Source organism: Eleutherodactylus coqui, chromosome 8, assembly GCF_035609145.1.
Source record: "Eleutherodactylus coqui strain aEleCoq1 chromosome 8, aEleCoq1.hap1, whole genome shotgun sequence".
NCBI lineage: Eukaryota > Metazoa > Chordata > Amphibia > Anura > Eleutherodactylidae > Eleutherodactylus > Eleutherodactylus coqui.
This window is the reverse complement of record NC_089844.1, coordinates 196,873,763-196,889,878: the sequence shown is the minus strand read 5'-3', so window position 1 is coordinate 196,889,878 and position 16,116 is coordinate 196,873,763. Positions and strand designations below refer to the sequence as shown.

General features: G+C 47.2%; 1 protein-coding gene across 1 annotated transcript in view; it reads right to left on the bottom strand.

The window, feature by feature from the left end:
* Window positions 1-15,634, bottom strand: part of PTH2R (parathyroid hormone 2 receptor) — a 314,768-nt gene extending 299,134 nt beyond the window's left edge. Inside the window, exon 1 of the mRNA XM_066577651.1 lies at window positions 15,459-15,634. Within this exon, the coding sequence (XP_066433748.1) occupies window positions 15,459-15,623 (165 nt within the window). The 5' untranslated portion in view covers window positions 15,624-15,634. The remainder of the gene's footprint in view (window positions 1-15,458) is intronic.
* Window positions 15,635-16,116: the final 482 nt, after the last annotated feature.

Sequence of the window (16,116 nt, the reverse complement as noted above, 5' to 3'; positions counted from 1 at the left end):
GTAGTCTAGTCTCTGTTGCGAGTCGTGCACGTGTGAATAAAAGGTGTAGTCCTTTTTTGTTGGATTATTGTATCTCCAGGAATCGACCAGATTCAGATCCTGTAGCGCCAAGTGAATCCGCTTGATAGCTTTCTGCGAGACCTGGGACCTTCCTCTTGAGGAATCTAAGAGTGGATTTAATGTGACATTAAAGTCACCACCTAGAATTATGTGTCCGACAGCAAAGGATTTCAGTTTATTGATCATGTCGATTAACCATTTTGTTTGCTGTACATTAGGGGCATATATGTTAGCTAATGTGTAGTACATTCCATTTATTGTGCCCCTGATAAAAATAAAGCGACCCTCTGAGTCTGAGTATTGCTGTTCAAAACGGAAGGGGAGTCCCCTGTGGATAGCTATAGACACCCCTCTTTTTGCCGAGGTGGGGTTACTACTGTGAAACCACTGTGAAAAGTAATCTTTTGGAAGCCTTGGGATTTTATCGCTTTTGAAATGTGTTTCTTGCATAAAAGCAATTTTAGTATTGGATTTTTTCATAAGCCATATCACGTGATGGCGTTTGTTTGGTGAATTTAGACCTTTCGTGTTAAAGGAAGTGATAATTGTTTTATCTTTTAGGGGCGGTGTTTTTGTTTGGTGTTGGGACATGTTGTTTAAGGAAAAGAGGGGAGGAATGATCAGGTATTGTGTGCCTAGTTGGCACCTTAGTGATGAACAATAATTAACTTCGAATTAGTGTAAACTGAGAAGTCCGTTCAGGTCACCAGTCTGAGGGACTAATATGTCACCTAAGGTGACCTAAGAGTAACTGTGAAGAAAACAGAGAACAATTGTGGAGAACGAGCGCTATAGCGCCACCCACGTCCGGGGAGCTATGCTAACACTCTTTCTGACTTTGCTCTGAAAGGTAGGCTGGCCTATAGTGTGTTTTGTTGTAAGTGTCAGGTACTTACTACATGTTGTGTTCGCCTCCACCATGGAGGATCAGGCGCTCCTTCCGGCGTGGTCTGGTTCCCCCCGAGGGGGATGAGAATCTTCCTCCGAGAAGGAGTCTGCGTGTTTCCGTCCACGGGGAGGGGGGGGGGGAGCGAAGCGGGGAGGGGAGGAGGTGCGTAAACATAGGGGAGCAAGAACAGAGGAGGAAGATGAGAAGGTGACATGGAGAAGAGACATTACATGAAAAAGGACATCGATTCCTTTAAGGTTGCATTATCTGGTCCTACTCTTATCACGTAAGACATTAAGCGTTAAATGCAAACAACATCCAGTAGGCAATATTTGGATTTTAGTACTTGAGACCATATATCTAAGTCTTGTGGGGCGGCGAGCCAGGCAGAGAACTCCCGAGGACCGACCCCCGATCAGTCCCCGGAAGCCCTACAATGCCCCACACCCCGCCCCCCATCCCCCGAAGAGGTTTCAGCGGCAGTGCGTTCCAAATCTCGAGCCTCTTACTCCACCCCGCCACCTTCAAATATCACGACCGTGGTAGTGCCTTTTCTTGTGAGTCTATTCGCTGCCAAGACAAATGACAAGAACTGTCCCGGCATAAATGCCGTCCTGCTTGCTCAGTCGGCCTGATTTGGGATATCTCCGACTACATAAGGCACTCAATCCCAGAACAGAAAAGAACCTCTTACCCCCAAGTCCATAGTCCACCTCCCGAGCACCGTCCCCCCATAAAGGTCAGCCTGTAAGGATTACCAGTCTATGATGAGGGTTTAGTTTGGGATCTCTTGCCTTTCGGAGATTTGAGTCTCGGAACTGTCTTCCAGGAGTCCCCCTCCGGTAGAGGAGGGATATTCAGGTCGTACTGCGTAGGCATCCACGAAGGAATATCTATAGGTGTGATATCCAGTTGTTGCCACACCATCTCCAGATCTTCTGGGGTTCTGACGACGATCCTGCGGCCAGCTTTATTGATCGCAAGGCCGAAAGGAAATAGCCATGAATATGGGATATCCTTCGATCTCAGTACCTCCAGTAGTGGTTTCAGGGTCCGTCTTTTTGCTAGCGTGGAGGGCGCTATGTCTTGGAAGAGTTGAATCTAAAAGTCATTATATTTTAAGGAGTTTAGTGATCTGGCAGCGTTTAGTATCGCATTTGTGTCAGTAAATGAGAGCAAGCCGCAGATAACATCTCTTGGTGGATCTGTTAGTTTGGGTTTGGGTCTGATTGCTCTATGGATTCGTTCAATCTGGATACGGGCAGCTCTCTCCTCTCCCAATAAGTCAGCAAAAATTTCCCCTGCTACTTTTCGGAGTGACTTTGAGGCCCAAGACTCAGGCAGGCCTTTTATGCGTATGTTACTTCTGCGGCTTCTATTTTCTTGGTCCTCTATCAGGGTAAGGGCACGGTCTAAATAGGAGCGGTGCACTTCTACCACCTGGGAGGTCGCTTTCGCATGTTTAATAATCGTGGAGCATGATCCCTCTAAATCTTCAACCCTGTGCCCTATATGCTGGAGTTCAGATTTTATGTCTGCCAGTTCCACCATTATAGGCTGCGTGACCTTGAGAATGGCTTTCTGGAGAAAGGATTTAGAAATTTGAGCGCCCAACTCGCCATCTTCCTCTATTTCACTGTCATCCTCTGAGTCTTGGTGAATTTGCTCTGGCACATGTTGTATTGATTGAGATTTAGGGATAGCGCCTGGTGATTGTGCGTTCTTTTTTTTAGGAATTTTTGCATGTCTGCCTGGTTCTTCTGCCTCCTTGGAGTGTCTGGGGGGTCGCTGCTGCGTTCCCTTATTCCCTTCACCATTTCTGACCTCTTTTGAGTGTGGAGAGAGGTGTTGCACTTTATATCTTTATGATGTTTACTGGCGTTTGAGATTATTTGCCCTGACTTGGGTGGCACGGCTCTGTCCTCCACTCAGTATCTTCTCAGTCTGCCATGTTTATGAAATATTTGTTGCCCGAAGGCGATGAGAAAAAATTGAGCTTGACTTTCTATATGAGAGTCTTATTAAAGAGAAAAATTGTTTTGGTTTAGAGCTCACTTAGTGAGTTCAAAAAAAATTAGAGCTGGGCTCTTGTATACCCTTGAGTGGTTTGATAGGGTGTGCTATGGAGGCTCAAGGGTTAATATGTTCCTCTTTACAGTGCTTTCTCTGTTTACCCTCTTTAAGGATAAGATGGTGGTGAGGCTTTGGCGGGAAAACACCGGGGGGGGGGAATGGAGGGAAGGCAGAGATTACTTGTGAAGGCGATGGTAGCCGTTCGCATTAATGTGGGGCGGTTTGGGAGCTCCTCTAGCTGGCTCTCTCTCTCCAGCCCGGTACCCCCCCCCCCCCCTCAGCTGTCACTGTCACCCGTCCGTTCGTCTCCTTCTACGGTGCCTCCGCCGGGGCCGGGTGCTCGCTGAGCTGGTGTGTACTGCTCGCTTTGCCCACCTGTTCTTCCGCTCGCTTCAAAGCGCAGGACCGCTGCTTTGTTCTGTTTTTTCCTCTAGCGTCGGCTGAGCGCAGCGCTCCTCCGCGCGGTGTGCCTCCTCTCAGCCTGGAAAGCCGGACCGCGGCTTATCTTTAGTGTTAGGCCCCGATGTGCAGGCACTGTCCCGCTCGGTGCCGGGTCTCTCCCGAAGTTATCCTCGCCTGCAGGAGTGGTAGTGTAGGATCGGACGTGTCCCCTGAGGGTCTTGAAGAGCCAGAGAAGGTAGAAAAACGAGGGATTTCTCTTCTGGCTAAGGAGCCCTGGGTCAGTGCGACCGTCCGCTCTGCAGGTTAGGCCACGCCCCTATTTATTTGTTTTTTACAGCTTTAATCATACAGCATAAATAACACATGTGGGATTCTTTTTTATACAAATAGTGGAAAATGCGCAAAATATGTTTTTTTGGTTGTTTTTTTACACTTTTTTTTTTTACACTTTTTGTATTCCTGTAGGGGACTTAAACTATAACAGCTATGATCGCTATGATAATACATTGCAGGACTAATGTACTGCAATGCCTTATTGCTCGCAATAGCAATCACAAGCAATGGCAAGCAGGACGCCAGTCCATGGCAACCCATCGGCCATCTGGTGGCATCGGGGTGTGTTGGACGTGCTAGGCCATGCAGGGTGTGACTTGAGCTCCATCTTCTACAAGTGCAAGATCCGTGGAGCTGGAAATAAGTGGACCTTGTGGTCAGCCCCGGGGTTGTCGTACATCACAGGCTGTTAAATGTCAGGTCCGTAAACCTTGTATCCTTAACGACCAGCTTTAAGAATTGCTTCAATTATTCACTCATCAGGACTATCAGCAACTGGAGGGATAAATAACTTCTAAAGGGATTTATGAAACACCCTATTCACCCTCCAAGAACTTGGTAAATCCAACTCATAAGCTAGAGGATCAATGACTCGGCAAGCTTTACCGAGGGGAGCTTAATTTTAAATTCTTTGTGGACAGATAGACCTTCTGACCGACCTCAAATGGCTCCGACACAGTGGACCTTTTACAACTACGTAGTTGCATACGACCACTTGCCTCCTCCAGATTCTTGAGCACACCATTCCAGATCTCCCGCAACTCACTAGTAACAACATCAACAGCAGGACCAGCTGTAGGTACTGGAACTGGGGATGCCGACTGAACACACAGAAGAAAGGTGACAGGATTACTATGGCAAATTCGGCCAAAGGTAAAAACTCTACTCAAAACGGTGGAACAACCTTGTGATTGAGGCAGATCAGTGATAAAATCCATGGACACGTACGACTATGGACTACCAGGTACTGACAGCAGAATTAACGGTCACTCAGTGCTCTTACAGCGACTCTTACCATGTACACAAGCTGAACACCGATTTACGAACTCTTGGACCTCCCGTGCCATGCTGGGCCACCAGTAGAATTGGGAAAATAGTTCAAGAGTCCCCTGGACCCTCAGATGCCCTGCAAAAACGGAGGAATGAGACTCTTCCAGAACCAACAACCGCACAGACATCGGTACAAATAACTTCCGTGCCGAAACCCTCTCCAGGGCTTCTTGTTGATATTCCTGAAGCTGAGCCGGAAGGTTCCGTGTCAGGGCTACCGCCACGACATCGGGAGGAAGGATGCCTTCCGGAGAAGAGTCCTTAACCTCCGGAGTCCCAAAACTGTGGGAGAGGGCGTCAGCTTTCACATTTTTATCTCACGGCAGGTACGTGACTGTAAAATTGAATCTCAAGAAGGAAAGCACCCACCTGGCTTGCCGCGCATTAAGATGCTTAGCATTCTCAAGATAAACTAAGTTCTTGTAATCGGTGAAGACTGTCACCTGGTGTCGAGCCCCCTCCAGAAGATGACACCATTCCTCAAATGCCCATTTTATTGCCAACAGTTCCCTGTTCCCAACATTGTATTTGCCCTCTGCGCTACTGAATTTACGGGAAAAGAAGGCACACGGACTATACCCTGAACGGCCCCCCAATTCCTGGGAGAGGACTGCCCCCACCCCAACCTCCGAAGCGTCTATTTCCACGAAAAAGGGCTTCTGAGGGTCTGGCTGAGCAAGCACCGGCACGGTGGAAAAAGCCCTCTAAAGTTGCTTAAACGCCTCTGAAGCTTCCGGAGACCACTATGTCACGTCTGATCCTTTTTTCGTAAGATCAGTTAGTTGTGCAATCACGGAAACATTTCTGATAAATTTTCTGTAAAAGTTGGCAAACCTAAGAAAGCACTGAAGAGCCTTCAAATTATCTGGTTTAGCCCATTGTGCGATTGCTGCAACTTTGTCTGACTCCATACACACATCAGTTGGTGTAAAGATATACCCAAGGATTAACACGCGTTTGACCCCAAATGAGCACTTCTCCAATTTAATATACAATTGGTACTCCCATAGCCGCTCTAACTCTAAATGGAGATGTCTGACATATGTGTCCCAATCCGACGAGTACACAAAATGTCGTCCAAATAGACAACCATAAAATAGATAAAATAGATAATCATGGAAGACCGCGTTCATAAACCCCTGAAAAACCGCAGGGGCGTTGCATAACCCGAAAGGCATAACCAGACACTCGAAGTGCCCCAACAGGGTGTTGAACGCGGTCTTCCACTCGTCACCAGACTTAATACGTATAAGATTATAAGCCCCCCGAAGCTCAAACTTAGAGAACCAGCGTGCTCCCACCATCTGATTCAACAGATCAGGGATCAGAGGGAGCGAGCACTGATTTTTTAAATCTTATTTAAAGCCCGATAGTCGACACAAGGCCGCAAAGACCCATCTTTTTTTTCAACAAAAAATAGGCCTGCTCCAGCTGGTGACTTTGATGGTCTGATATGTTCCTTGGCTAAAGCCTCTGAAATATAGGATTTAAGAGCCTTATGCTCCCAACTCGACAGATTAAATATGGCTCCCTAAGGGATGTGACTATTCGGGACCAGATCAATCCTACAATCCCATTCGCAGTGTGGGGGTAATACCTCAGAAAGCTTCTTAGAGTACACATCTTGAAAATCCCGTAAATAGTCCGGAATACTAATAGTATCGGTGGAGCACAATGTAATAGGCAGTAGATGATCCTGACAGAACCCTCCCCACCGAAGCAGCTCCAGAGTAGTCCAATCGAACTGAGGATTGTGCGTCCTTAGCCACGGCAATCCCAGAACGATATCCACGGATATCTTCTCCATCACTAGAAATGAAATAACCTCCGAATGTAATGTGCCTACCATGAACCGAAGTTCTGGTGTCCTCCAACGCACTACCCCTGAGGACAGAGGGGTTGCATCGATACTGGTAAAGTGGATCGGCAAACCTAATGCCGTAAAATTTAATAGCAGTGGTCTTACGAACTGCAAAAGGATAAGGTTCGCAGCCAACCCAGAATCAATAAATGCCTGTCCCACCCTGTGAAAAGCCTTGTAAGACACACTACAAGGCACCAGTAATTTAGGGAGTACCTGCCCTCCTAGATGACCCTCCCGACAGTCACCTAGGAGCTGAAGTTTTCCTGCTGCTTCCGTATCCACCTTTCCTGGAAGGACGCGATGCGATGACCAGCCTTGCCGCAGTAGAAACAGAGTTGGTTTGAAACACGGAACCGTCTCCATTTTTCAGGACTCAATTGGTCCACTTCTATACCATCAGCTCCGGGGGTTGACACTGGGGTAAGGCTGTAAAAGTCGCCAGAGACTTAGCACCTGATTGGCTGGAATCGGCACACGTGACGGGGTGGAGCTACGCGATGACGCGAAGAAGGGGGCGGAGCCAGAACGCCGCTGCTGCCGAACCAGCCGAAGGCAGAAGACCCTTCTGCGCAAGCGCGTCTAATCGGGCGATTAGACGCTGAAGTTAGACGGAGCCATGGAGACGGGGACGCCAGCACAGGGAAGGTAAGTGAATAACTTCTGCATGGCTCATATTTAATGCACGATGTATATTACAAAGTGCATTAATATGGCCATACAGAAGTGCTTAACCCCACTTGCTTTCGCGAGACAACCCCTTTAAACCTTTCTGAACAAAAATTAATGAGACACTGTCTTATTTTTGGGGAAACACGGTAGTAGGGTGCACAGGTATGCACAACGCGGGACTCCCTGACCCTCACCCACCCACTACCTGGAAGTAGCCCGAAAGGTGGACAGGTCCTGGCCGTCAACACTGACCCTACGCTGCCTAGTGGCAGGACAGAAAGGAACCGCCATACCTATGCAGTTGACAACTTACTAGTACCGACAGACTAGGCCGATAGAATAAACCAACACGACAGAAAAACCACAGAACACAGGCAGAGCTGGAACCAGACCAAAGTCAAACACACAGGGAACGGAACTAATAACTGGCAACTGCTATCAGCAGCTTCCAGACTATATTCAGGAGTGTCCGCCCCTTGGGCGGAGACCAATCAAGCCGGCTGACTGGAGCTCCCAGCCAGCCACTATAACTCACAGAGGTAGAGTGCGCCTCTCCTAAAAGGCATGCGCATGGCCGCGCCTGCCACACCACCAGAGCACGACACTGCCGCTTGATGACCCGAAGGTGGGCGCAACCCCATCCCAGAATGCCGCGGCGAACCGTGCTACTGCCACCCGTGGTCCCTGAGCGGCCTCATGGTAACACCTAGTTGTTCCAGAGGAAGGCAAAAACCCAAAGAGGCAGAAGCCAATTAGCTCATTTGGGGGAAAATTCCTTTCCGACTCCATAATGGCAATCAGAATAATCCCTGGATCAACTTTTGATAGTTCCTACCTGACTGTAAGACCGGGAACTACAACCCGCTGGTCACCTAATGTCTATATCCTGTAATACCCTCCCACTCCAGAAAGATGTCTTGTCCCCTCTTAAACTCCTCTATGGATTTTGCCATCACCACGTCCTCAGGCAGAGAGTTCTACAGTCTCACTGCTCTTACAGTAAAGAACCCTTTCCTGTGTTGGTGATGAAACCTACTTTCCTCTAATCGTAGCGGATGTCCTCTTGTTACCGTCGTGGTCCTGGGTGTAAACAGATCGCGGGAGAGATCCTTGTATTGTCCCCTCATGTACTTATACATGGCTATTTGGTAGCCTCTTAACCTTCTTTTTTCTAGAGTAAATAGTCCCAGTTTGGATAGCCTCTCTGGGTATTCCAGTCCTGTCATTCCATGTATTAGTTTAGTTGCCCTTCTTTGAACCCCCTCAAGCACTGTGACATCTTTCCTGAGCACCGGTGTCCAGAATTGTACGCAGTATTCCATGTGAGGTCTGACAAGTGCCTTATATAATGGAAGGATGATGTTCTCGTCCTTCGCCCCTATACCTCTTTTAATGCATCCCAAGACTTTATTTGCTTTTGCAGCAGCTGACTGGCAAGGAATGTTTCCCTCACCTCAATCCCTGGGAACAATAATCTCATTGCTCTGCTGGCTACGGGGAGAGATGGAACACATTTCACACTCTGATATATAATGAATAATTTACTGTTTAGGTTTCCCTATTGCAGATTACTTATTGATGCAGATTGAGCAGTCAGTCCCATTGATTTTAGCCTGTCGCCTCCATGAATCCCCCATCCCCGGGCGGGCTGTGACAGCAGCATTACACGCTATTCCTGGACAACCCCTCTAATGTACGATAAGCCAAGCTAAAGTACAAAGAAGCTCTGGGGATGCATAAATTAGTGAGACAAAAGTCCAAGCGCCGCACAAATAACAGAATTCAAAGGAAACGCTTAATATCCATGGAAAGCTGAATAATCCTGCCATGCCATGTGATAATATTCCACTAGCAGTCGGCCATTGTGATCGCTGGGACCGCACAGAAGGTCACTACTTACAAACTTATCATCCTGAAGTTAGGGGTCGTTATCCTGCAGTGCTAATTCAGAGGAAGGGAAATCGCCCCCCTGAGGTAGAAGCGCTAAAGGTGGCAGTCGGAACAACTCAATGGCCCGTCCGCAGTACTCTAGTGCATATGCCGGCCCTTTATTAGAGCCACAGCCCCTTTGTGATTGGCGCTTCCCTGTATGTAGATTATCCTTATGACCCCGGAGTGCAGCATAAAATCACGTGACAAGTTTTCTGTGGATCATCCACATTAGATGGGAAAATCCAGCGATCTGAGCGACCTCCAACGAGGCCGGTCAGACTAACCGGGGTTTCACTGCCAACCGTGACTGAACAAAGACATCCAGCAGAAGAGAATCCTGTGGACGGAAACAACTCATCAGTAAAAGGGGTCGGCGGAGGATGTCAGGAATCGTTCTGACCAGTAGGCGCTGCACAGTTAGCCTAATACAACGCTGGAGCTCCAACTAACATGTCTGACCGCACAACTCGCCGTTCCTCCGCACAGATTAAAGCAGCAGACGACCAGTTCCAGCGCCATTGTGTCTAAGAGAAACGTAAAGGTGAGACTCCAGCGGGCAAAAGAGCGCAAAACTTTCATCACTGAGCAGCGGAAAAACATCTCCTGTCAGATGGAGCCAGATTTCTGTTGCTGATGGGAGGTCAGAAATTGGGAAAAACAGCATGAACCGATGACTTTTTTCTGCCAGCTAGATGGGGGTCTAATGATGCGTACAGCATATTGATATTATGGATTGTATGGATGGTCTCACAAACAGAGTTTTTAGGGAAAAGGACACATTTTTTTCTAGCATTTTTACCACTGTTATTTTTTTCTCCCCAAACCACGGCGGACAGATGTCAGCTTAAGGGCTCCGATCCACGGGCGAATTCTCACTGCGTGCTATGGAAAGCGCAACCCCCCCCAGTTCACAAGCGGAGAATCATAGCGATTTTCCGCTCGCGGATGGCAAATGGCAGCACGATGTTCTCTGTGGTGAGCCTGTCTGTCAGATAGGCTCACTCTGGAGATCCGTCAGCTGGCTGCTGCTCCCTGGTGGTAGCTCCCGTGGCAGAGATCCTCTGCAGGATTTCGCAATGCCCGTGGACAGGCAGCCTTAGGACTTTTACCCACCAGCGTTTTTTTTTTAACGCTACAATATGGCTGCGTTTTTTTCAGTGGTACTTTCTAATGTTAAAATCGCATCGCACAAAAATCGCACGTTTGTGTTTCTGCGATTTTTGTGCGATGCGATTTTAACATTAGAAAGTCCCATTGAAAAAAACGCAGCAATAAAAAAATACGCTAGTGGGTAAAAGCCCTTAGGCTGCTTTCACATGGGCAACAAAATGGTGTGATTTTCTCGTGATGCGACAGCACTACAAATCGCTTGTATGTGAAGCCCGTGCTTTCCCATGGTTCCCTTCACATTAGCCATATTTTGTAGCCCATGTTTCCCTATGGAGCCTTCCTTTCTGTAGCATCGCATCATGAAAACGCGTTTTCCCTGCGGTGCAATTAAACATTTACAGTAGGAAATCCTACTGTAAAAGCTTTAAAATCAGCCCCAGCTGCAGAAAAACATGTATTCAACCCAGCCAATCAGAGCGAGCGCTCGGTGAACCAATTGCACGATTTTTACCTGCTGCGATAGCCAATAAAAAAGCAGATTATAAAACCAATGATCTACAAGGGTTTCATTTCCATCTGCCATGTTTTCCCTGATGCGATGTTGGCCCTCTGCACACCAGCGGATATTTGCTGGGGAATCCAATTGAGGTTTCCGCTCGCGGATGAAAAATTGACGGTCGGCTTCCATTGACATTGCGGACGGGCTGCAGATTCCACAGGTAAGCAGGAGCTTCAAAAAAACTTATGTGCGGCGGCGCGCCGGGCAGTGCTTCCGCACACATCCACAGTGAAGACCCGGACAGGTAAGCACTGTCCTCGGGCGCGGGCAGGGTCGGATTTCGCTGCAGGATCTCCCATGGTTTCTAGTGGGTTCTTTCACATTAGCGATGTTTTGTAGCCTGCTACATTGCGAGAATATAAAATCGCGGCACGCTCTATACAGCCGCGATTTGTGATGTTTTGGTCCCAATGTTTCCCTATGGAGCCTCCTTGTTTATCGCATCACATAGCCCGAACTTGTGATTTTTGTGTGATGCGATTTTTACATTAGAAAGTCCTATTAACTCTCCCACTATAAAATTGCGCAATTTTATCGCGTGTAGCAGCGACGCGATGCTACATTTTTCCCAAGAATAACTGTATAACCGACATGTAAAAGAATAAAGCATAACTGACACTACAAAACCGTGTGTACATAGCAGCGATATCGCTGTCGCCGTGTGAAAGAGGCCTACAGCCAATACCGAAACGTAAAGTGTTCTACAGAAGCCACCCAAAAACCACTTGTAAAAAAGTATGAAAATCCTGCTGCTGCTTAGAAACAGAAGAACACCACAAAACAATGTGTGTGAAGAGTATAAAGACACGGAGACCCATCCTGATTAGTCTTATGGATCAATTCTGACAACATCCAGGGGCCGAGAGCCCCGTAGTCTGACCCTCCTGCAGGATAGACCCCTTTGATGCCCCGTAGTCTGACCCTCCTGCAGGATAGACCCCTTTGATGCCCCGTAGTCTGACCCTCCTGCAGGATAGACCCCTTTGATGCCCCGTAGTCTGACCCTCCTGCAGGATAGACCCATTTGATGCCCCGTAGTCTGACCCTCCTGCAGGATAGACCCCTTTGATGCCCCGTAGTCTGACCCTCCTGCAGGATAGACCCCTTTGATGCCCCGTAGTCTGACCCTCCTGCAGGATAGACCCCTTTGATGCCCCCTCGGCTGAGTTCTGTCTGGCTGCACCGGCCGCTATAATCCAACCCTACAAGAACATTTCTGCCTCAAGCAGCAGAACAACTTGAAGGAGCCGCCGGCTGATAGTGAAATCTTTATTTCCCTGTAGATGTTATGGACGGCTCCAAAATAATGATTAAATTCCACCGTTACAAAGTTCATTCACCACATAAACACTGCTGCCGGTGTGCAGAAACCGTAGGCTACAGGAATACATAATGTACAGATGAAAGACGCTACAGTAGTAGCTAAAGCACACACTGCAATACCGAGATAGTACAGAGCTGCTGCAAAGTCTGCAATTCACAGCACACTGGCGCCCCTAGAGCATGTCACCGGGATTACACCGCAAACTTGTGAATGAAATGGACATTTTACACACATTGCTTGTTCTTGAACATATGAAAGTCTACGTGTCGTGAGAGGTGAAGAGCTGAGGGATATTTACATGAACTGCAGGCGGCAATCAGCCACCGGTCATTGAATATAAACCAAATTATAATAATTAACAAAAAGACAAACACACACACATGTATAAACATACAATTTTTCCAATTATTTTTGACATCCCAAAGTTCAAGTCCAGCAAATAATGTTAAATGGTTTAACAGGTTAAAAGCAAGTTAAAGACCTAAAAAGATGAAATCTTGATCTGAAATAGTCTGAATTAATGCTTTACCAAAGGGCTTTTTTTCAGAGAACACATCAAGGACAGACAGCTACTCTTGAAATTAGATGCAAACTATTCCTACTGGTGTCTCAACTTTTGTAGATTACTTTCAAACCCTCTGATTCTAGCTAACCAGTATGGGAACAGGCTGCATTTCACCCTCTAGCACACTGGACTAAAAGGGCTACCACAGTATTTTGATACACCATGTAAAGAATAGAATGGCCTGCATAGTCTTCAGACTTAAACCACATTGAGCTTGTGTGGGATAAACTGGACAGAAGGGTGAAAGCAATGCAACCTAAAAGTGCAGCACAGTTGTGGGAACTTCTGCAACAATGTTGGGAAGAAATTTCTGACCAATATCTGAATGCAGTTGTAGGAAGTCCTACATCTGGGCAGGAAAAATGAAAAGAAAAACACAGACAGAATTGGAGGAATTGGGATAAGCAGCAGCATCCTACAGCCTACACCCCCCCTTCCCTGTATCACATCTTGTATTCAAGCTAGATGCAATACAACAGGGTACTAGAGCCTCCATGCACGTCTGTATCACATCTTGAATCCAAGCTATAGGCGGCACAACGGGGTACTAGAGCCTCCTTGCCCCTCTTTATCAGATCCTGTATCCAAGCTAGAGGTGGTACAAAAGAGTTCTATAGCCTCCATGCCCCTCTGTATCATATTTTGTATCCAAACTAGAAGCAATACAAAAGGGTACTAGAGCCTCCATGCCTGCTCCTATCACATCTTGCATACAAGCTAGAGGTGGTACAACAGGGTACTAGAGCCTCCATGCCCCCCATATCACATCTGGCATCCAAGCTAGAGGTGGTACAATAGGGTACTAGAGCCTCCATGCCCACTGTATCACATCTTGTATCAAAACTAGAGGCTGTACAACAGGGTATTAGAGTCTCCATGCCCCCCTGTATCACATTTGGTATCCAAGCTAGAGGTGGTACGACAGGGTAATGGAGCCCCCTTACCCCCCATCCCCATCACATCTTGTATCCAAGCTAGAGGTGATACAACAGTTTACTAGAGCCTCCATGCCCACCTGTATCACATGTTTTATCCAAAAAAGAGGCAGTACAACAGGGTACTAGAGCCTCCATGACCCTGTATCATATCTTGTATCCAAGCTAGAGGCAGTACAGCAGGGTACTAGAGCCTCAATGCCCCCTGTATCACATCTTGTATCCAAGCTAGAGGCAGTACAACAGGGTACTAGAGCCTCCATGAATCCTTTAACACATCTTCTATCCAAGCTAGATGTGGTACAACAGGGTACTAGAGCCTCCATGCCCCTCTGTATCAGATCTTTTATCCAAACTAGAGGTGATACAACAGGGTACTAGAGCCTCAAAGCCTGCCCTTATTATATTTTGTATTCAAGCTAAAGGTGGTACAAGAGGGTACTAGAGCCTCCATACCCACTCATATCACATCTTGTATTCAAGCAAGATGCTATTCAACAAAGTACTAGAGCCTGCATGAATCCTTTAACACATCATCTATTCAAACTAAAAGTAGTAGAACAGGATACTAGAGCCTCCATGCCCACCAGTATCATATGTTGTATCCAAGCCAGAGGTGGTACAACAGGGTACTAGAGCCTCCATACCTGCCCGTATCACATCTTGTATCCAAGCTAGAGGCAGTACAACAAGGTACTAGAGGCACTATTCCCTCCTGTATCACATCTTGTATCCAATCTAGAAGTGTTACAGCAAAGTACTAAATCCTCCATGCCTGCTGTATCACATCTTATATTCAAACTACAGATGGTACAACAGGGTACTAGAGCCTCCATGCATGCCCATATCACATCTTGTATCCAAGCTTGAGGCAATATAACAGGATACTTTAGCCTCCATGCCCACCTGTATCACATCTTGTATCCAAGCTAGCGGCGGTAAAACAGGGTACTAGAGCCTCCATGCCCACCTGTATCACATCTTGTATCCAAGCTAGAGGCGGTATAACAGGGTACTAGAGCCTCCATGCCCACCTGTATCACATCTTGTATCCAAGCTAGAGGCGGTATAACAGGGTACTAGAGCTTCCATGCCCACCTGTATCACATCTTGTATCCAAGCGAGCGGCGGTACAACAGGGTACTAGAGCCTCTCTACAACGGCTCGGTTTTCTACAATAAATGAGCATTTTGCTCTGATATTGTAATCACTTATATCAAAACCTTACAATCACAGAGAAAGTTTCATCCCATCCGATAACTTCTACTGGGGGTGATGTTACTGACAATGAGTATATATATATATATATATATATATATGGCATTAGGGTGTACACACACATGTGCTTTTAAGTCATTTTCACAATCCACACGTTAGACATGTGGATTTTTCTGCTGTAGGTGTGAACGAGCTCTTAGGTTGCTACATCATAGCATTTCTCTTCTGCACAATGCAGGTGTATAACCGCTGATTGCAGCCAGCACCTCTGCCGGTCACAGTGATGGTAACTGACAAGTCCAGCTGCCGGTCACTATCAGCGTAGCTCTGCCTGTCTTTTGTAATGTAAGGTTAATGACTGAGCTGTCCATTACAGTAAGTAGTGGTGGTCAGTAATAATCACTGATCCTTTGCTACATAATATACACGTATATAAATATCAGCACTGATATAAAGCATCCCAATGCATTCCTACCTGAGCTTTCACAAGCGATGCCTGCGGTGCAGCCACCATGCACAGTATCACACAGCCCCAGTATGTAGCCATCGGCTGGTATTTCTGGACTCTTCGGTATCTTGTATCGGTATCTGGGACTAGAACTTCTGAGATGTTGCACTCCTGCTGTAGACCTGCACGCATCCAATGTGGCTTTTCCAATCACAATCCTTTAGAAGATATTACCTCCCAACTTTCTGTGGTGCGGAGAAGACAATGTGGTGGTGGAGTCCTGGTGCCTCCTCCGTGATGAGAGCGATGCTCTCCTCTTCCTCCCATGTTTCAGCTCCCTTGTAATTGCCAAAGCATCTGCAAACAGCAGCAGAATCCGGCAGCCTGCATGAGCGAGAAGGCTTTTGTCGTACAGCTTTTCCTTTGCTAGCAGCTTAATAAATACCATGGAAGTCCAGCTGCAGCCCTTACCTACACCGAGAGAGGGAGATGCCACTGCAGCAGGATCTCCTCCGCGAGTGCAGTAGATGACATCTATGGCATTCTGTGCCTCATCAACCTTCATCTCATGTCCCGACTAGCCGATGACACCCCTGAGAGTCATGCTAGTCAATATTAGAAGTCTGGCTGCTGTCGCTTTTGAAATAATCAACACCTACTGAATTAACCCTTTTTGGATGTGCTT